This window comes from Macaca fascicularis, chromosome 11 (genome assembly GCF_037993035.2).
Source record: "Macaca fascicularis isolate 582-1 chromosome 11, T2T-MFA8v1.1".
NCBI lineage: Eukaryota > Metazoa > Chordata > Mammalia > Primates > Cercopithecidae > Macaca > Macaca fascicularis.
This window is the reverse complement of record NC_088385.1, coordinates 58,743,770-58,763,723: the sequence shown is the minus strand read 5'-3', so window position 1 is coordinate 58,763,723 and position 19,954 is coordinate 58,743,770. Positions and strand designations below refer to the sequence as shown.

The following is a 19,954-nucleotide window of genomic DNA, read 5'->3' as shown; positions in this document are numbered from 1 at the left end:
TTAGGACAACTACCTTTGTCAAGCTGAACTTACAAATCAGAACCCAAGAAGGGTGGTAGGGCCTGCCTCAAAAACTTGTTTGCGTTCTTTATTTTTCTAAACATCAGTTCAGCCTCTTGGCCTGAAGGATCATAGATTCCAAATTAGTAGACTCAAAATTAATGAGATTTTCCAGCAACAAGCTTGAGACTAAAATTATGGAAAACGCACTAATTATAGACTATCTAGCCACCTAACCACCACTTGGATCCAAGCCTCTGGGAGGAGAGGAGGAGGGAAGAGGACGGTCCTCGATGAGACCTGTGCTGGACTGTCCTTCCTCTAGGTGCTGCTGCCCATTTCCCTGGCCTGAGGCCTCCCAGCACCCAGTGCTTCCTGCCTCAGGGCTCCCATCCCGACCCAGGCCACGCTGGGCCCCCCTTCTGAGACCTGTGTAAGCCTTCAGGCCAGATTCCTGGAGACTATAAAATAGGGCCCACGTGGAGGTAGGGGAATGCTTTCTCTTCAGTTCTGGGAAGCAGTATGAGGTGGGGGTGTGGAGTGGGCAGTGCTGGGAGAAGGAAGAGGGGTAGAAAAGGCAGACAAAATGCCCATTATACCCAAGCCTGTCGATTTCCTTTTTTCATGTCTTTATCAGTGTTTGTGACTAAGCTTCTTATCAACAGGAAACGCCTGCCTGAGGGGATGAGGCAGGTCCTGGGGGCTGGACATAGGACAGGGAATTCTGGGTAGTGCGTGGTGGCTAGGCAGCCAGACTGAGTGGTCTCTCCTTTCCCAGGACCCAATAAGGTTCTCAGGCTCCTTGCCTTGGCATCTGGTGGATCCTTTGATATACACAGGAAGACAGCACACCAGACATGCCCCAAAGCCAGAGGGTCTACAGGAGGGAGCCCTGGGTGGGGCTCCAGCCCCGACCGTCTGTGATCAAGGAAGGTCGCCAAACAGCTCAAACTATAATATGGGAATTGTCTTTGCCCCTCGTCTCCACCAATCACCAGTCCCCCTCCTTTCCAGATGAAGAGGCCAAGCAACTGGCCAAGGTCGCAGATAACTTAGTGACAGTTACATCAACTGGCTCTTGTAAGTCTGTTTCTGCATCTGAGCCTTCAGAGGCTGGTGTGTGTGTCGAGCATCCAGGTGTGGGACAATGAGGTACTTGGTACAGACCTCTAGATGAAGAAGAGGAGGGGACTGCAGCACTGACCGACCTCCTACTGTGTGCCAGGTGCTCCAAAAATATTGATCATGAGACTAGGATCCTTATCTTTCAGATAAGGCTCCCAGGAGAGGAACAGACTGCAGGTCAGATTTCCCAAGAGGTGAAGATCTAATCTTAGCATTGAAAATAAATGCCCATGAGGGATGTCTGGGCCAAGCAAGGCTTTATGGGTGGCTGAAAGAAACAGGTTTATCTATCTAGACATCTTTCTTCAAACCAGCAGAAGACTGAATAGAGAAACAGGAACTGGCTGTTCTCCTGGTAGGAGAGGTGGGAAGGGTTTGTGCAGAACAGAAGATGGGTTACCTGGCTTCCTGTTCCTTACCCTCTGCCTATTAGTTGCCCTTGAGCAACCAGATTCTGTTTCTGGTGATGCTGGTAATAAGGAAATTCCCTTTATTTCCCTGCCCATGTGTCTCCCTGGACAACCCCACTCTCCCCCTGCCTCACCATTCGCTCCTGCAGCTGGGGATGTAGGTCAGTAAGAGTGGGTGGGTGAGAAAGAACAGAGAAGAGACTCATCCAGACATGACACCCTGCAGGGCAGCAGTGACAACACTTTAACCTGAAAACTGCCTGAAAATAGACTGTGTGTCTATGACATTATGCAAATCATATGCAAAGTCAAGAAGCCCTCTGTCTCTATTTCGAGCAAACTGAATGTGGCCCTGGTGGAAGCAGCTCATTCCAAGAGTCGCCCACCCAGAGTGACGATTGCACAGCTAGCATCAGTCCCAGCCCTGGGAGACTGGACACAGGACGTGCACCCTGCACTCCACCCCCAGGACAGGGACTTCTAGGTGTGAGGACTTTGCCATCTCTTGGGCTGTTGATCATAATGTTAGTGAGGATATGGAGGAAACAGCACCCTTCTTGGAGGCTGGTGCAAGGCAGGACTGAGGGAGGATGGTGCCTTGGAGGGTGGAGAGGAGAACTGTTGGTGAGGCCTTGGCAGGGGAAGGGGTGGCCCTCCACATCAAGGCTCATGCTCCAGGAGCTACCCTCAGCCCCACTGTGGCATGCTATGGCACCTATCACCCCTCAGGGTGATACCACACAGATGGTCCTCTCCCTCTTTGTCTAGATAGGGAAACTGGGGCCTGGGGTCCCCGAGGAAGTCAGGGCAAAGCTGCAGAGAAGCAAAGTGAGCAGTGGGTTTTTTTCCTCCAAAGGCAGGCAGGTTCCCTGAGGTCTACTTGTAGGCAGGGGCTTGGACGGGGTGACTTCCCAAGGGCTCTTCGCAAGAACTGGAGAGCAGTGAGCCAGTATTGCCACGGATCCTGCTCAGCGTTCACGTACCTCCTTCTCTGCAATTTCCCCACTGCCCTTCTCCCAACTCTCCAACCATAGTCTGGACAGCATGGGGAGGACATAAGGACAGAGTCTGGCAGGCACAGTGGGAGGGGAAAGGCTGCCTTTGCCGCATGCTAGCAACGCTCCTATTTCCTCAAAGCTGGTCTGAGGCCGGGTGCCCCAATCCTCGGGGAAGACACTGTGTTGTGTGGGTACCCATGAACCCAGGGTAGGAGGTTCCAGGCATGAGGCTGCCTTGGGGGTGCAAGGGGCCACAAAGTCATCTGTGGTGTCAGGTACCCTCCCCATGTTTCCCGAAGAGGGCATCCAGCACAAAGGCACAGATTTTCTAGGCTGGGCAGTCCCACAGGCCAGGACCCTCTCAGCTTCTTTTAGTACCTGCCTCCGCCATGGCATGTCCCCGCCCCGAATTTCCGGGGATGAGAATGGGATGTGTGTGTGAAGTGCTTTCTGATCCCAGGACAAGGTAGGTCCCCAGGGAAGGGGATCTTCCCATGCTGGGAATGGGGACTGACTCCTGGCAAGATGGGGACCCAATTTGAGAAGGGAAGTGAGAACAAGGAATTGAGGGGGCGTCCAAATTGCCAGTTTGGAAGCAGAAAGCTCTTTGCTAGGTGTGGTGTTCGGGGGACAGTCCCTGCAGAACAACAGGTCAGCGAGCACACGGACGCTGGCGCCCGGGGGCGGGGAAGGCTGTCCCACCCGGCCGGGAAAGGCCCGCGGTCCCTGTGTGGGGACGGGCGGCGGCCGCTGGGCAGCCCTCCGCCAGCAGAGGGCGACGTGGCAGGTGCGGCGACCAGGCTGCTCCCAATCTGGGGTAGGAACTGAGATTTGGGCCCCCGCGGGGGTCTGAGCAGGGGCGTGAGGAAACTGTGACCTGTGTAAGGGCAAAGCTGGGCGTGTATCCTGGGCCCCTCTCCTCCCGCGATCCCTCTGGTTCTATCTGGACCTCTGGGACGGGCCACTGCAGAGGCGTCGGCCTGGGAAGACTCTGGAGCTCAGGATTTAACCATGGTTTATTGCAGACCTATTGTGTGCCAGGCACGAGCCCAGTACTCCCACAAACAGTGTCTCCAGGTAGGAGAAGTGTAATTTCGACCCTGCCACACCTTCCTGCACTCAGACAGAAGCATGTGCAGACTGCTCTCAGCAAGGCCACCTCCTTCGCTCCCTGGCCATTGGGCCCCTTCTCTCTACCTGTCTCCTGTCACTCCACTTCCTGCCCCAGTCCTTCGCTTAGGGATTTTCCAGCCTTTGGGGAGCTACTGCTTTCAGGTTCTGGCTGTGGGGTCTCGGCAGGATTTTGTCCCAAAACCCAGTAGAAATAAAATCCTTCAAGAGGGAGATGATTCGTGGGCTGGGTGGATACCAGTGACCAGAGGACATGCAAACTCTGCCCTAATGATCTGGGAACCTAGCCCATCCATTTAGCTTTCTGTTTTCACCCAGTTTCACTTCCTGGTTCTCCTCTGAGCCTTGCTCAATGCTGGGAGACAGGCCTAGAAAAGTGCCACCGTGAGGATGGTGGAAGACACACATAAGATGCCAGACTGGGGAGGCTACTCTGGGTCATTACAGCAGGAGCGGGGAGAGCTTTCTTCACTTCCCTATCCCTGGTTTGAAGACTACTAGGCCAGATCTTCCCAATCTTAGGGCTGTCCTTGTCCATAGCCTGAGTCCCCACCCCTGCTCCTTATATTCCTCAAGCTCCCCTCCAACCCACTTCCCTGCACCCAGGGGCCAGGGCAACCTGCTCCATACGTGAGCATACATACATCCTTGACATTTCCAAATGCCAGACTCTCTGTGTGATTCTCTAGAGCTATTGAATACACCTGAGACACACTCTCTGGGCCTGGCCAGGGGTGTGGGCCTGAGCCAGGGGCCAGTAGGGGAGCTGGAGGCTTCTTGGATGGAGCCAAATTTCTTTTGATCTTAGAAGACTTAGAGGAAACCGCCCTGCGGTCCTAGGGCACAGTAGACTATGCCACAGAGAGGACCGAGGGGCTGGCTTGTGGTCAAAAGGCCCAGAGCTGTCTGAGCCCAAGGGTGGCCACTGGCATGGTTTTAGGTAAGAATTGGAGCTTGGAGACTTAGACTAGGAGGTGCTCGAGACACTCCTTGAGTCAGGTAAAGTTATTTTCAAACCCCCATCTTGAGGCAAATTGGCAGGGGCTGGAGCATAAGTAATAGATGAGACTGAGGAAGTTAGCTCTGATATAGGCTGAAACGTCAGAGAACTAGAGCTAAAGAAGCCTCAAAGGACATTAGGACCAAATCTTCCAATATGTAGATAAGAAACAAAGGTCCTGGCTGGGCACGATGGCTCACACCTGTAACCCCAACACTTTGGGAGGCTGAACACCTGAGGTCAGGAGTTCACGACCAGCATGGCCAACATGGTGAAATCCCATCTCTACTAAATATACAAAATTAGCCAGGCGTGGTGGCACGTGCCTGTAATCCCAGCTACTTGGGAGTCTGAGGCAGGAGAATCATTTGAACCTGGGAGGTAGAGGTTGCAGTGAGCTGGGATCATGCCACTGCACTCTAGCCTGGGCAACAAGAGCGAAACTCTGTGTCCAAAAAAAAAAAAAAAAAGAAAGAAAGAAAAAGAAAAAAGAAAAGAAAAGGTCCTGATACAGGCCTGCTTTTGTCACATGGAACAAATACCTGGGGTCAGACCTGGGTCTCCTGACACCCACTGACCTTCTCTCTGCCACGCTTGGCCTCGACATCCTCTCAGTTAATCTGAAAGTCCTGGGCCTTACCCATCTGACCTGCCCCTTCTCCACTGGCCTGTGATCCTGCCACATCCTCAGTAGGACCTCTTAGGTTTTAATGCCCTAGTAACTCAGGCCCCAGCTCTCCCAGGCAGCTGACATTCAGCAAGCTGTGCTCTTGTTGAGGAGACAGAAAGCCCAAGGCATCATGGAACTGAGATACAAACCCACAGAGAGAAACTGATGGGCCCTGGCTCTCTGGAGCTTGTGCCAGAGGCTGAGGCCTGGCAGGGAAGTGTGTGCCGAGGGCTGGACAGGGCCCTGTGCCACCCTGGCAGCTCTGGTGGAGCAGTGGGGTTGATCAAGGGCAGGGGGCAAAGTGCAGGCCCAGGCTCTGAGTCTGGGACTGGGATTCCCTGGCTTGGCACTCTGACTCTGGAGCCTCTTTTGCATCCTGTCCTGGGAGTGGTAGGGGTGCACCCTGCTGGCCATAGCGGGTGGGGAGAGAGCCAGGCGTCAGGGAGCCTGCCGCTTTGAGCAGGCTAGACGGCAGGGGATCAGATTTCCGCCCAGCTGTATTTTTGGCTGGGTGGGCTGGGGGCCGAGCAGGCAGGCGCAGCTGCCCGTCCCCAGCACACACCACACTCACACTACCTCTACCCAGATAGGGCACCATCCACTACCCCCCACCCCCCACCCCCCTGCAGGCAGAGAGGAGTCAGGTGCTCCTGGGCTACTGAATCACTTTGGGCTTCTCTGGACTGTTGCTAATTTTCTGTAGTGTCTTCTTGATCCGCAGCGCAGTGAGTCGGGCAGAGGGGTTTGGGTACCAGCACTCCCGCATCATCTGAGCTAGGCCTGAGAGGACCTGGGGGTTGGGAGAGAGGTGCAGAGGAGAGGAGGGGGTTGGGAGAGAGATGCAGAGGGAGGTGGGTCAGAGAAGATGGAAAGAAGGAGATGAGGAGGATAGCCAGTAATGGGGAGACATAAGCCGGAGAGAAAGGATGAGAGGAGGGAAATGAGAGCATTGGACAGGAGAGCGAGAAGAAAGACAAGCAGTGAAAGGGAGAACAGAGGATGACAAAAAATAAAAAATGGAAGAGGAAGAGAGTAGAGTGAGAAAGGGATGGAGAAAGACAGGGAGGACAGAAAGAGAGAACTCAGATCTTCAGGAGCACTCAAGCCCCCTTGGGCGAGCAGTGTCTGTGAAACACCTTACCCCCATCCCCACCTTTGCCAAGATCCACAGGAAGGGGCAGATTCTTCAAGCCTGGGGGCTTCCAATCCCCATCCACAGGCTAAGACCCCGGTGCAGAGGGCAGTGTCTCCCAGCCCCTCCATCAGCCATGGCTGGGCCCAGGGGACTGTGGAAGTTTGAGAAGTGGGAACTACCCTAAAAATGCAAGTGTCCAGGGAGCAACCCATCCCAAGAAGCTCACCAACCCATCCCAGGGAGCTCATCAACCCATCCCAGGGCCTGGAATGAGCTGGCCCCACTTCTGGCTCCTGAAAGTGAGAGTGTGTGTGTGTGTGTGTGTGTGTGTGTGTGTGTGTGTACAGGAATGCATACATGTGACTTTTTGTGGATATGTATGTATGTTGTACAGAAATGTATGTCTATGTATACATACATGTATACATGTACAGAATATATTCATTATTTCAATAAATATTTATTAGCACCTGTTGTGAGCCAAATATTATGACAGGTAACAGGGATATAAGGGTGAGCAAAAGACATGTTCTTTGTCCTCACGGGGCCAACAGTCTGGCGTATATGTGCATGTGTATATATCTGTGAGTGTATGTTCAGAAGGATATTCATGCTTGTATGTGTTGATATATGTGTGTGTGTCTTTGTATAAGTGAAGTGTTTTGAGAAAAAACAAGGACAAACAACAGCAGAACAGCAACAAACAAAGACAAACAGCAACAAAAATGCCACAGTGGTCAGGTGTGGAGGTCAGGTGTGGAGGCTCACACCAGCACTTTGGGAGGCTGAGGCAGGAGGATCACTTGAGCCCAAGAGTTTGAGATAAGCTGAGCAACATAAAAGACCTTGTCTCTACAAAAAAATTTTTAAAATTAGCCGGGTATGGTGGTGTGTACTACACCTAGCTACTGGGGAGGCTGAGGCAGGAGGATCAGTTGAGCCCAGGAGTTTGAGGGTACAGTGAGCTATGATTGGGTCACTGTACCCCAGCCTGGGTGACAAGAGCAAACAAAACCCTGTCTCTCAAACACATACACACACACACACACACACACACACACACACACACACACACACACACAGAGCCACAGAGAGCCTCTGACTTTTCACAAGGAAGGTGAAGGTTCTTAAATTCTCAGAATGACCAGATGGCGCTGGGGGCAGGGAGCATGGGCCAGGGTTGAAAGAGGGAGTACCTAGAGAGGTGCCCTAACCAGGACACCCACTATCTACCCGAGATGAAGCAGAGGCCTCAGACATAAGTTCTTGGGCCCAGAAATCCCAGCCGTAAGCCACCACCCCATGCCATCCTAATCCCAGTAGAGGCCTCACCGGGTCTGCAGCCAGCCGGTTAGGGATGGTGGGGGTCTGCTGATCCACACACACCACCTTCTTCATGTCCTCAAAGCTGGGGTCATTGGGCACCACATCATAGAAGGGTGGTCTATAGTCCTCCACGATGCCTGCAAATGGACAATGGAGGGGACAATCACTTGGGACCCCAAGGAGGCCCAATACCACCCAGAGGAGAGCCTTTCCTACCCTCCATCCCAACAGCCAGAAACCAGTGGCCTGGACATGTCCCTGAGAGGGACAGTATAATGCAATAAATGTGTTTCTAACTAATACTAATGACTGCCGTTTGTTTTGCACTTGGCATGTGCCAGGTATTCTGCTGTAAATACTTTACGTGTTTTATCCTATTTGTCCTCACAATAGCCCTATGGGGTGGCTACTAGTATTACATCCATTTTACAGATGAAGAAACTGATGCTCAGAAAAGTGGGGCCCAACGTTCCACAGCTAGTAATGGCAGAGGCAAGACTCAAATCCATCTCGGATTCCTAGGCCAGCCTTGTCCCCAGTCTTTCCTCAGTTGCCTTCCACCCAGTGCCTGGGACTGCTCGCAGGCCCCAACTATCACACATGCCTGATAATAATAACACCAAATGTTTACTGAGCACTGTGTGCCAGGTGCTATCCTAAGAGCTCTGCATGAAATCCTCACAGCGGCCCTATGAGGTAGGTAATACTATTAGCTCCACTTCATAAGCCAAGAAATGAAGGCCAGAGAGTTTAAGAAACTTGTCTAAGATCAACAGATAGTAAGTGACAGGGCTAGGATTTAAGCCCACAAAGTCTAACAGCAAAGCATGTGCTCTTGACCTCCGAGCTGCACTTATTTTTATCCAGGTCCACATAACATCACCCAGTGTCAGGGATGGCACAGGCCTCTGCTGACTCCTGCAGCCAGCACTGACCCCCTCCTCTTGGTATCCCAAGTTCACAGTTTTTAGTAGGAGCTTTCTGAAAACAATGCCTGTGGAGTTGCAGACAGCCCTGTGCCCCATCCTGTTTCCCAGCCTGAGGCTGGGGGCCATGGCCACACAGGCCGCAACCTCGATAGAGCCTTCGCCAGCTGTTCTCCCCATGGCCAGCTTCCAGGCCGGCCCCTGTGCCGCTCACGCCCTAATCAGTGCTGCACAGAGGCCTGAGTGTGTCTAATGGGCCTTTAATCAGTGCCGGGGCTGACACCAGATTACAGTGTTTATAATGTGCCGCGAGTCCGTGTGGGGCTGATGGAGCTTCCCCCTCCGCCCCAGGCAGCCTCTCCCAGCCTTTCCTTTCTGCCCTGCAGCTTGGTCCAAAGAGCCTTGGCTTCTTCCAGGTTCCCCTTTCCCCCATCCCGGTCTCCGTAGAGCCCACTCTGGCAGTTCATCCCCAGAGTCTTAAGGAATCTAAGCGTCTCGTGAGTCTCCCCAAGGGACTGGTGACACCACAGCCTCCGTTTTCAGTCGATGACCACTGAGGACAAATGAAGTCTGGCATGGGGCTGGCTCCTAGTAGATACTCAGGAAATGAAGACATCCTTGTCCCCAAGAAGCAGGGCTCCAGCCATATCCTGAGGATTGTCCCCAACCTGTCAAGACTCCTGGAAGTCCCTCACCATGGACAGCCTCCTCAAAGGTTGACAATGTTCCCACCAGTGTAGAAGACCCACCCATCCTCCATCCACCCCAGGGCTGAGAGAGCATCAACCACAGGGCTGCCCGGGGCAGGTCCCTCTACCTGCCGCAGTCCCTCTAAATCAGAGTCCCCTGTGGCAACCCACAGTAACAACGAGGCAGCAATAAGCAGGCAGTGCAGGCACTCACATGCATTGTGTGCATGAAGAAATCAAAGGCCAGAGAGGTTTAAGTGCACACAGTGATGATGAGCACTGGCCCCGGAGCAGACTGGCCGGTTTCAGACCCTGATGCTGCCTCAAGCCCGCTGTCATTCTGTGCCCCCATCTCCTCAACTGTACAATGGGGACAATATGAGGTCAGGCACTCATTCTATCTACAGCAATAACGGCCACTAATATTTAGCTCTAGATATTGTTCTAAATACTTAGATTATCTCAACAACTGGAAGCTATTTTTATTCTTTCTTTCTTTATTCATTTTTTTTTTTTGAGAGAGGGTCTCACTCTGTCACCCAGACTGGAGTGCAGTGGTGCGATCTCGGCTCACTGCAACCTCTGCCTCCCAGGTTCAAGCAATTCTCCTGCCTCAGCCTCCCGAGTAGCTGGGATTACAGGCGTGTGCCACCAGAGCTGGCTAATTTTTGTATTTTTAGTAGAGACAGGGTTTCGCCATGTTGGCCAGGCTGGTCTCAAATTCCTGACCTCAGGTGATCTGCCCGCCTCGGCCTCCCAAAGTGCTGGGATTACAGGCATAAGCCACCGCCCCCATTTTACAAATGAGGAAACTGAGGCACAGAGAGGCCAAATAACCTACCCATGGTCATGGCAAAATCAGCAATAGAACCCAGGAAGTCTGATTCCAAGCCTATGGTCTTAGCCACTAAGCAATACCACTGCCTTGCCCATATCAAAGAATCAAATAAGATAATACATGTAAAGTATATAGCATGGCATCTGGCACATATTTAAGCTCAATCAATGTTAGCTGCTATTAATATTTCTGTTATTATCACGTACCCAAGATTTCACAGCCAGACTCACAGACCCCGTTATCTGTTTTTAAGGTTTATACCTTAAAAGGTCACTCAGCTGAATCAGCTGGTGGGCAGCATGGAAAGGGTGCCAGGAGGTCTGGCTGCAAACCTCCCAGGCCATGGGCACTGGCCATGGCAGGAAGCCCCTGGCTCCACGGGCCAATTGCCCTTTCCCTACCCTGTGTAGGGTGGACACTCACCGTTCACGATGGTCCGGCGGGCGATCTCCCACAGCACCAGGCCAAAGGCCCAGATGTCAGTCCACTTATAGGACTCAAAGCAGTCCGTGCGGATCTGCTCATCCAGCACCTCGGGTGCCATGTACCTCTTGGTGCCTACTCTCGGGTTGTTGCCGATGTCCAGGTAATCGCTGCCCTGTGAGTGCATCACAGCCAGGCCTGTGGGGGTGAGGCCTGTCACTCCTGTCCCTCTCCCTGACCTGGGGTCCAGGGGGCAGGCAAGGTGGGGACTGAGAGAAGCAGTGGGACAGAGAGGGGGAGGCAGATGGAGACCTGCATGGAGATGGGCTGGAAGACAGTGACCACAGAGAGAACCACCGCCCCAGGTACTCTTTGCTTATGTAGTGCTCTTTAGGTTCTCAAGAACCCAGCGAGATGTGAGTGGGCAAGGCAGGCATTATGATGCCCACTTCACGGAGCAGAGCCGGAGGCTGGTGCCGGGGAGGGATATAGTTAGCGAAGCCAGGAATGAGAATCCAGGTTTCTGGCTCCTGCCTCCTTTCTCCCAACTCCTGGAGCCAGGATGGTATGGTGGAAGGAGTCTGGTTTGAAAAGGGTGTTCAGACAACTCATGCGGTCTTGCAGAGGAGAACTGAGACAACATGCACCTCTGTTTTCAAGCGCCAATCATGGTCACCGCCCATAGGCAAAGGAGAGGAGAGAGCACGGGCTGTGCCCACCTGTGAAGGGTCTGCCCCTGCCCTGCCCAGCTCACCCAGGTCAGCAATGCAACACTGCAGGTTGCTCTTGACCAGCACGTTGCGGCTCTTGAAGTCACGGTGGGCAATGGCCGGTTTGCCCTGTGTACCGAAGATCTCCACGTGCAGGTGTGCCAGGCCACAGGCTGCGGACACAGCTAGCCTCAGAGCCAAATGCGGCTCCAGCGTCTGTCTCTGCAGAAAGTCGTAGAGGGAGCCGTGCTCGTGGTAATGCGTGATGAGCCACAGCTGCGTGCTCGAGTTGCGGGAGGTCATGTCTGAGGCGATGAAGCCTGTGCACAGAAGGGTCGGGTGACTCAGCCAAGGGGCTGGGGCTAAGGGAGGCTGGAGTGGTCAGGGTCAGGGTGGGGTCGGGGGAGAGGGAATGGGCTGGGTCACTGCTAAGCAAGGTCTGGGGTGGGGGTTGATGTGGCTTAGGTCAGAGACAGAGCTGGAGTCAGAGGTTGGGTCTGGGCCTGGCTTAGTGGCTTGCACCTGTAACCCCAACACTTTGGGAGGCCAAGGCAGGAGGATTGCTTGAGCCCAGGAATTTGAGACCAGTCTGGGCAACATAGGGAGACCTCGTCTCTACAAAAAATAAAAAAGTTAGCTGGGCATGGTGGCACATGCCTGTGGTCCCAGCTACTCAAGAGGCTGAAGTGGGAGGATCGCTTGAGCTCAAGAGATTGAGGTTCCAGTGAGATTGCACAACTGCATCCCAGCCTGGGTGACAGAGCGAGGCCCTGTCTCAAAAAAAAAAAAAAAAAGAGGTTGGTGCTGCAGGTGGGCTGGGAGTCCTTCAGGGTTCTGTTAATGTCTGGAGGTCTGTGAATTCGAGCCCTGAGTGCAGGAGGGCAAAGCCCCAGGCCTGGCACAGCCGGCCCCTCCCCTTGCCTAGGATGTTGTCGTGTCTGAGCAACACTGTGTTGTAGATCTCAGTCTCCCGGAACCAGGACTGTTCGTCCCTCGAGGAGAAGATCTTGACGGCCACACTCTCACCGTGCCACAAGCCCCGCCACACTTCGCCATAGCGGCCTTTTCCTGATGGCCAGAGGGGAAGGTGAGGGTTACACACTGGGCACACAGAGCCCTGGAGGAGCCCCTCATCTTGATGCTGTGCTGCCTCCCTCGCCCACCCCACCCACAGAACCCCTGACCCTTAGGTTTAAGTTAATCCAGACCCAAACCCAGCGGCAGGCCACCCCCAGCTGCCTCTCGTTCCACCCCGGTCCTGCAGAAAGAACCTAGCCCTGGCCCGTCTCCAGCCCACTCCCTGCCCAGCAGAATTCCAGTTCTGACCCAGGCCTGGCACTGCCTGTGATTCCGGAAGCCAAGAACTCCCTCACCCCTCAAGGCTCATGAGAGCCCTTGGTCCTCATCCACCGGGCTCACCCACTGCTCACCCACACACTCCACCAAGGCAACCTGCCGTGCCACTGTCCTCTGCACCAGGAAGGGGAGCCCCGAGCCACTCCCTGTGGTGCAGTCACTGTCCAGGAGGTCCTGGGGGTATGGAGAGGCCACTCAAAAGCTGCCCTAACCAGCCGCAGCCCCATTCTCCATCCTCAACCTGGGACCTGCTGGGTCACTGCAAGCTCCTCACTCGCCCAGCTCCCCACCGGCTCTACTCTCTGGATGACCCCTCTGATTCCGCAGTTGCTATCTGCCCCACTCCACCCTGTGTCCCAGGTCCCCAGGCCCGTACCCCCAACATGCTGTCGCCCTGCTCAGATGCTTTCAGGATGAGACTGGACTCTCCCAGCTCGCTGTGCAGGCCCCGCTGCTTCTCCTGCCTCCGTCGGACATGCCACAGGCCCACGACACCCAGGGCCACCAGGGCCAGCAAGGCCAGCACGGGGCCCAGGATCAGGGCCAGCTGGCTGTCTGTTCCCGGCTGCTCCGAAGGAGTTTGGGTGGCTGGGGGAGGGGACATTGAGGCTCAGCTTGCACTAGGTCAACTTCCCCCACCTTGGGCAGACCATTCTGCCAGTTAAATCCCAGAGTCTTGCCCGTCCCCCCGCCCCCAGCCCCTTTATTGGCCAGAGCATGAGAGGAAAGGAGGGAAGGGAGGGCAGGGGCCGAGAAGATGGGGAGGGAGTGCTGGGGCAGCTGGACGTACCCTCCAGCACCAGGGACACGTTGCGGTTGCAGAGGTGGCTGTCACAGCAGTAGTGGTTGACGAACTCGGTGGGGCGCCCCCTGCAGAGCTCCCTGTGCAAGTTCCCGCAGCCCCGATGTTCCTGGGGGTGCCTCCCCTCCTCCCGCACCAGCACTACTGTGCACCAGGCCCCCTGGCAGGTAGGCCCCCTGCAATGTGGGCTCTCACATGTGCAGGTCACCAGCGGGCCCCGAGAGGGCTTCACGGGGTCACCTGGGAGACACACCGGAAGCTCAGCCACTCTGGGCCCAGCTCCCCCAGGCTGAGCCTGACACCCATTTCTGTCCCATTGTCCCTCTCGTCTGACCCCCCAGACAAACACCTTGAAGCTTTGGTCCCTTACTTCCATCCTCAGTCATCCTTCCCTCAGAGCCCTCCCCTCAGGGCAGCTGACACTGAGAAGCAGGCTTCTGTCCCCTCCTGGCTCCTAGGTTCTCCCCTCCCAGTTCTAGGCTGGGCTGCGCCCCCAGCCCCAGTCCTGAGAGCGCTCCCAGGCTTGGCCTGCCAACACCTGCTCTCCCTCCGCCCCACATATAGGCTTCCACCCTAGCCTGACAGAGCTCCAGCCTGCAGGTCTGGACCCAGAGGAGAGCAAAGGAGGGCTGGGGTAACTGGGGGCTGAGTTTAATGGAGCCTCACTCTCCTCTATTCTCCAGTCAAGCTCCTAAATTCTCCCCAGTTTCTCAAGTTCAGCCCCAGGCAGAGCTGATCTGGGCCCAGATAGCCCTTTCTCTATCCAGGTTCCTGTTTCCTAACTGCTCCCCCAGTACTCACCCTGGGTCACCAAGGCCATCAGCAGCATCAGAAGGCCTCTCCTCGGGGAGCCCAAGGTCATGGTCCCTGCAGAGAGGAGCAAGAGAGGTGGAGTAAGAGCTGCAAAATGTGACAGCCGCCAGCTGTGGCTCCCTCCCGCCCAGAGGAAATCACAGAGAGTTTTTTTTGGAGGGGAGGCAGGGAGGCCGCCTCCCTACTCCCTGCCGCCTAGCTTTGGGGCGGGGCCTGCAAGGGAAGTCCTGGTTCACTTCCCCATGGAAACCATCCTGTTAGAGGTGAAGGGTGGAGAGCCATGTTTAAGTGACCGAGAGCTTGGGGAAACCCTAGCTCTGCACCCCTGCTGCTGAGCTCAGACTGGAGGCAGGTTGGGAGAGGCGCAGGGAGCACCCAGTTGGGGTAGAAGGAGCATCTCTCCAGCAGCTCCCCTTCTGTTCTGTGTCTCTTTCCCACACCCTCACAGCCTTCACCCCTGCCTACCCTTTCCCAGTGCCCCCCCAGCCCTGGCTGCCTCAAACATAAACAGGCTCCTGTCTTCACTTCCTGCCATTCAGGGTCCTGCCAAGCCAGGAACAGGAATCAAGATTGTTTAGATTGGGGTCTGGATAGAACAGGCAGGAGTCACGCACAGCAGGGATCTAAGGGCATATTTTCAGGGTGGGCTGCAGCAGCCATAGGGTCTGGAGAGGCTATTTAAATATGCCCTTAGTTCCTTGCTACCCTTAGTTCCTTGTGCCTGGGACACCCACATGACAGAATTCTAGGTGGATCACAAAATCCAGCTCCTTGTTTTACAGAAGAAAGGATTAAGGCTTATACAGGGAAGAAGACTTGTCCCGGGTCAGACAGGACTCACTGGCACCAGCAGGAGTACAACCCAGGCTTCCAGACTCCTAGTCAAGTGCTCTCCCCACACTGTCCCTATCCAGTGGTGGCAGCCCATGTCTGAGCCCTCAGGCTGTAACAACCACGCAAAGCTTGGATGGCGCCGGGTCATGCCAGGTGTAGAGGAACCTCTCTGCAAGCTCACCAGAGTATAAGCTGCCCTCTCAGAGTCATTCCCTGGCCCCCTTCTCTCCCCTTGCCATCTAGGAAAGGGTGGGTGGAGGGCCAGTGATGTGGCAGGGGAAGTGAAACACACTTAGACACTGAATGTTTGACCTTCCATGGCTGACTAGGGTTGAACTTTTTCAGAAGTTTGTTGAAGAGTGTCAGGGGGAGTAATTCCGGTCTGTGATAGTCCCCAATCCAGGTCCCACACCAACCAGTGCTTCTGAAGCCACCCAGTCTTCATTTCTCAGAGGTTTAGAACCAGAAGATATGGGCTAAAGCTGCAGCTAGAAGGACTCTAGTCAGACAGCAACAGGACTTTCTGAATGGTGGAGTGTGTGCAGGTGTGTGTCTGGGGACTGGATCCTCAGGCAGCGCACAAGGCAGGGAGACTGTCCTTTGGCATGACATGGTGATCCTCACAGGGCTGGGCATATGGCCACAGAGGCTTCAGAAGGCCCATAGTTTAAGAATGGTGCCAAATGAAGACCCGAGATCCTGAGGCTCTGAGGGCAGTATGGCCAGGGATGGGGTGGGGGGCTTCATAGGCCTCTCTGGCTGGTGGCACGCCTGGCCTTCCTGCCTGGGCTTCCTCTGCCCCAGAGGCCCAGGCTGGGGGAGGAAACAGAGCCCTGGGCTGCTGCAGCTGTGTCCCCAGCCTCTGCCTGACCTCCTGCCTCTTGCCCCTCCCGCAGCCAGTGAGGACTCTGGCCAGCACTGTGTGGCAGGGCCCGTGGTGGGATGGGATGGAGAGAGCACCCCAGAGGGGCTGAATCTGCCCACTGGGGTACTAGCAGGAAGCCATCCTTGGCGGCCTTTGCTAGCCCAGAAAGCTGCAAAAAAGAGGGTTTGAGGTGGGAAGAAAAAAGTGGCTAACACTAAGGCTAAAATCCGGCATTCCTCTAGGACCCTCTGTCCGTACCTCTAGTTCTCTGGCCGTGCCCCAGTCCACCCTCCTTCTACTTTATCATGCATCGGAATCACCTGAAGTGCTCAATTAGTAAAGCATATTCACTGGTTTCACCCTCACTACAGACTCTGATTCAGTCCTGGAATCAGCAAGAAACATGCATTTTTAAAAAGTTTCCCAGGGAGTTCTGATCAGTTTGTGTGGGCACCACTCTTTGAGAAATGGGTCCTGCACAATGCTAAGTCTGGTTCCTCTGCTTTCATTTTGCTGTACAGGGCCCTGCTGGGTGAGTGGGAGTGGGACGCAGAGGAGGGGGACACTCACTCCCACCCAGGACCCTCCCCATCTACTAGAGAAGGGACAGCCAAGGGTAAACACCAAAGCCGGGACTTGGTGACACTGTGGAGCGAGGCCTGTCTGCATCTGCAGAACCCATCTTTGGTCTAATCCTGGGAATGTGATGGAGTAAAATTGGGACTGTCCAATTTTTAACTGGACCCAGTGTGAGGTCAAGAACAGAAGGGTGCTGAGTCCTGACCAGTTCAAACTCAGAGCTGACTCTTTACAATTTGCCCTAAAATCTGACTGTAGCACAAACAGACTCCTGGGGCCTGGCAGGATCCTTTCACTTCTAAGCAAAACTTTGTGAAAGATCTCCTGCTGACAGAAGCATCACTATTGTTGGCCAGAAATTACAAACGTTAAACTAAATTCAAACGTTAGCTAAACACTATGAAGTAATAATAACAGTTAACCTTCTCTGAGTACTAATTATGTGCTAAGTACTGAACTTGAATGGTTTATCTGATTTAATCATCACAACAGTCCAATGGGGGAAAGTGAGGTTCAGAGATGTTAGGTTTCCTGTCCATAGTCACTGAGTGTGTCTTAATAAACTTAAATTGCTGATAATAAATCCTTCCTTGGTCGTTGTTATTCCTCCAATTGTTTGGGGTTAGATGAGTTCCTCAAAGGAAGAAAAAGACATGGGTCTCGGTGGACATGAACAAATTGCCCACTGCTGTTGTTATTAACGGGTGCCCTACTCAGATTTGTTTAAATGCAGACAGCGTTTTTGTTTGTTTTTAATTTTTTTTGAGACAGGGTCTTGCTCAGTTGCCCAGGCTGGAGTGCGGTGGTGCAATCATAGCTCACTGTAACCTTGAACTCCTGAGCTCAAGTGATCCTCCCACCTCAGCCTCCCAAGTGGCTGGGACTACAGGGGGGTGCAGCACCATGCCCAGTTTTATTTTTAGTAGAGATAGGGTCTCACTATGTTGCCCCAGGCAACAGTGTTGCTGCCCAGAAATCATCAGTTTGCCATAGGCGTAGTCAAAGTCTGAGCCTTCCGTGGGGAGAGCCAGAGTAGTGGTATGCCCCAAAGGTGCTTATCAATCTTTTTCTCCCCAGCACACCTGAAGGATTGATAAAACCCACTCCCATCAACGGCAGTGGCTCAGCACAGCCGTGATTGTCACCGGGCTGGAGAAGCACCATCTCAAGCACAACCTTCTGGACTCACTCTGCACTTCAGTAGGCCTTACCCCAACAGCAGAGGACCAGACCCAGCTGTTCATATTGGGTTGCCCCTACGATTCATCCACGTGATTTATTAGCCCCTCACAGCGGGGTGATGCAGCGGAACAAGCCTGGATTTTCAGGTCTCAGGCAGACCATGGAGGCAGCACAGAGTAGCACAGAGGTTAGGGTGTGGGCTCAGGAGCATAGAGACCTGGGTTCAAATCCTGCCTTTGCCTCTTAGAGGCATGAGATTTGAAACAAGTTACTTAAACTTTCTGAGGCTTAGGCTTCCCATCATATGTAAAGTGGGAATAATAGTGTTATCTCATAGGTAAAATGTAGCAAAATTATTTAGCAGAGTATAAGTAGTATACAGTAAGCACTTAAATGTTATCAAGACCCCAACCATGCCATTTACCCTACCATCCAAGGAGTTTTGGACAAGTTATTCATGTCTGTTTCCTTTTCTGTAGGATGGACATAGTAACCCCTCTTCCACTAGGTTGTGACCAGGATTACATGAGAAAAAAATGTATCTAAGTGTCTACATAGTTAGTACTCAATAAATGGTAGCTATTTCTAACAAACCAATGAAATGGGAGGACAGGTGAGAGAACAGGTATGAGGACCGACCCTGACTCAGCCAGAAGCTGGTAGAGAGGGTGAGAGCAACTGTCCATTATACCCCTGTCCTTGGAGAAGGAAAGAGGAGCTGGGGCAGCCAGCTCAGCCGTGGGTTTCACAGCACTGGCCTCCAGGGCAGATGGAAAATCTGGGGTCCCAGCCTGGAGGGAGACTGGGATCCCCTTTGGCCTGGGTCCTGAAGGAAGGTCGTGGAACGGAGATGACTGACCATGCGAGGCTGGGGGTGAGGCTCCTTGGTTGGAATGATAGTGTCAGATTCCTCAAGCAACAACTGGAAGGACTGGTCTGGGAAAGGTGAGCTCTGCGGGGAGTCTCAACAGCTGTGGAAGTGGACATTCACTCCAGGTCCACACAGCGGCCTGGAGGACGTGTGATCCCTTCTATGTGAGTAGAGCAAGACAAGAATCCCACTGCCCATTTTATGAAGAGGGTAGAACAGAGAAGTGAAGTCACTGACTTAGAGCCAAGTTTCTGATTTCCAGTCGGGTCTCGTCCAGTCCCCTCCTCTCAGGTAGGGTCATGGGTAAGCTGTGCGGGGTCAGCCAGGGGCAGCTTGCGTTTCTAATGAGCTGGGATTGAGCCTACCACGACCACTCTGCGGTGACTCTGGGGTCCGCCCGAAGGAACGGCCCACTGATGCGGGGGTCAGGCCGCCCGCCACCCGGTCCCGTCCGCGGACGTCGACTCACCTCTGGGCCCGCTCTGCGGGTGGCGGGGCGCGAGCCTTCGGTGGGCCGGGGCCACCTCCCCTCCACCGCGCGGCCGCGGTTGCACCGCGAGCGCTGGACTGCGGGCTGGGGTCCGGGCGCGGCCTCGGACCGGGCTGGAGCCGGGGAGGGGCTCGCTCGGCGCGGTTGGCGCAGCGGCCTCCCGGGACTGGGATGGGGGCTGGAGCAAAAATGTTTCTTATTCCAGCGTCTTCCTGCCTGGCCCAGCTCCACCACTCCCTCCTAATAAACCGTTTCCTTATTGCCCAGCTCGCCGACTGGCCGCCGCTCGCCCCTCGCTGGGGCTGCAGGACCGGGACCCTCCCCCGCGCCGCTCCCAGCCCCTCAGGGGGCCTCCCCTACCAGCAGCCCGCAGCTCCCGGATCGCTGGCCCGCACCCGGGCCGGACCTCCCACATCCGCCTCCCCGAGGGGGCGGGCCTTTGACTCGGGCTGTGGGGGTCCTGTGGGGGTCCCATAGGGGTCCCGTGGGGTCTGGATCCATAGCCGTGGGAGACAGAGGCGAAACTGTAGGCAATGTCTGGCGGCCGGAGCAGTGGGTGGGGGTAGAGGGGGATGGCTGGCAGCATCGGAGGGGCCGCCTGGGATCTGGGCGCTGGGAAGGGGCCACCAAGGAAGGGACAGGCGGGGGTGAGACGGGGAGGGACACTACCTATCCTTACCCCACCCTCAGCCCGGGGTCCTCGGTCTAGGAGGCTTGGAGCAGTGAGGGCAGAGTTTGGGGCTAGCAAAAGTCCAGATGCGTTTTGGCTCCGCCCTCGGGA

General features: G+C 54.7%; 1 protein-coding gene across 3 annotated transcripts; it reads right to left on the bottom strand.

Moving 5' to 3' along the window:
* Positions 1-3,531: 3,531 nt before the first annotated feature.
* Positions 3,532-19,586, bottom strand: ACVRL1 (activin A receptor like type 1). 3 transcript variants are annotated; one of them, XM_005570901.4, is made up of 10 exons: positions 19,153-19,586; positions 14,341-14,406; positions 13,528-13,779; positions 13,114-13,325; positions 12,812-12,911; positions 12,303-12,449; positions 11,426-11,701; positions 10,672-10,869; positions 7,802-7,932; positions 3,532-6,124 (listed from the first exon to the last, which is right to left on the bottom strand). In XM_005570901.4, the coding sequence occupies exons 2-10, from the start codon at positions 14,399-14,401 to the stop codon at positions 5,990-5,992; spliced, it is 1,512 nt and encodes a 503-aa protein (XP_005570958.1). In that variant the 5' UTR covers positions 14,402-14,406; positions 19,153-19,586; the 3' UTR covers positions 3,532-5,989. The 3 variants fall into 3 exon arrangements, with proteins under 3 accessions (XP_005570958.1, XP_045221232.1, XP_045221231.1); XM_045365297.2 differs by lacking the exon at positions 19,153-19,586 and having other exon boundaries at positions 14,341-14,481; XM_045365296.3 differs by lacking the exons at positions 14,341-14,406; positions 19,153-19,586 and having other exon boundaries at positions 13,528-14,110.
* Positions 19,587-19,954: the final 368 nt, after the last annotated feature.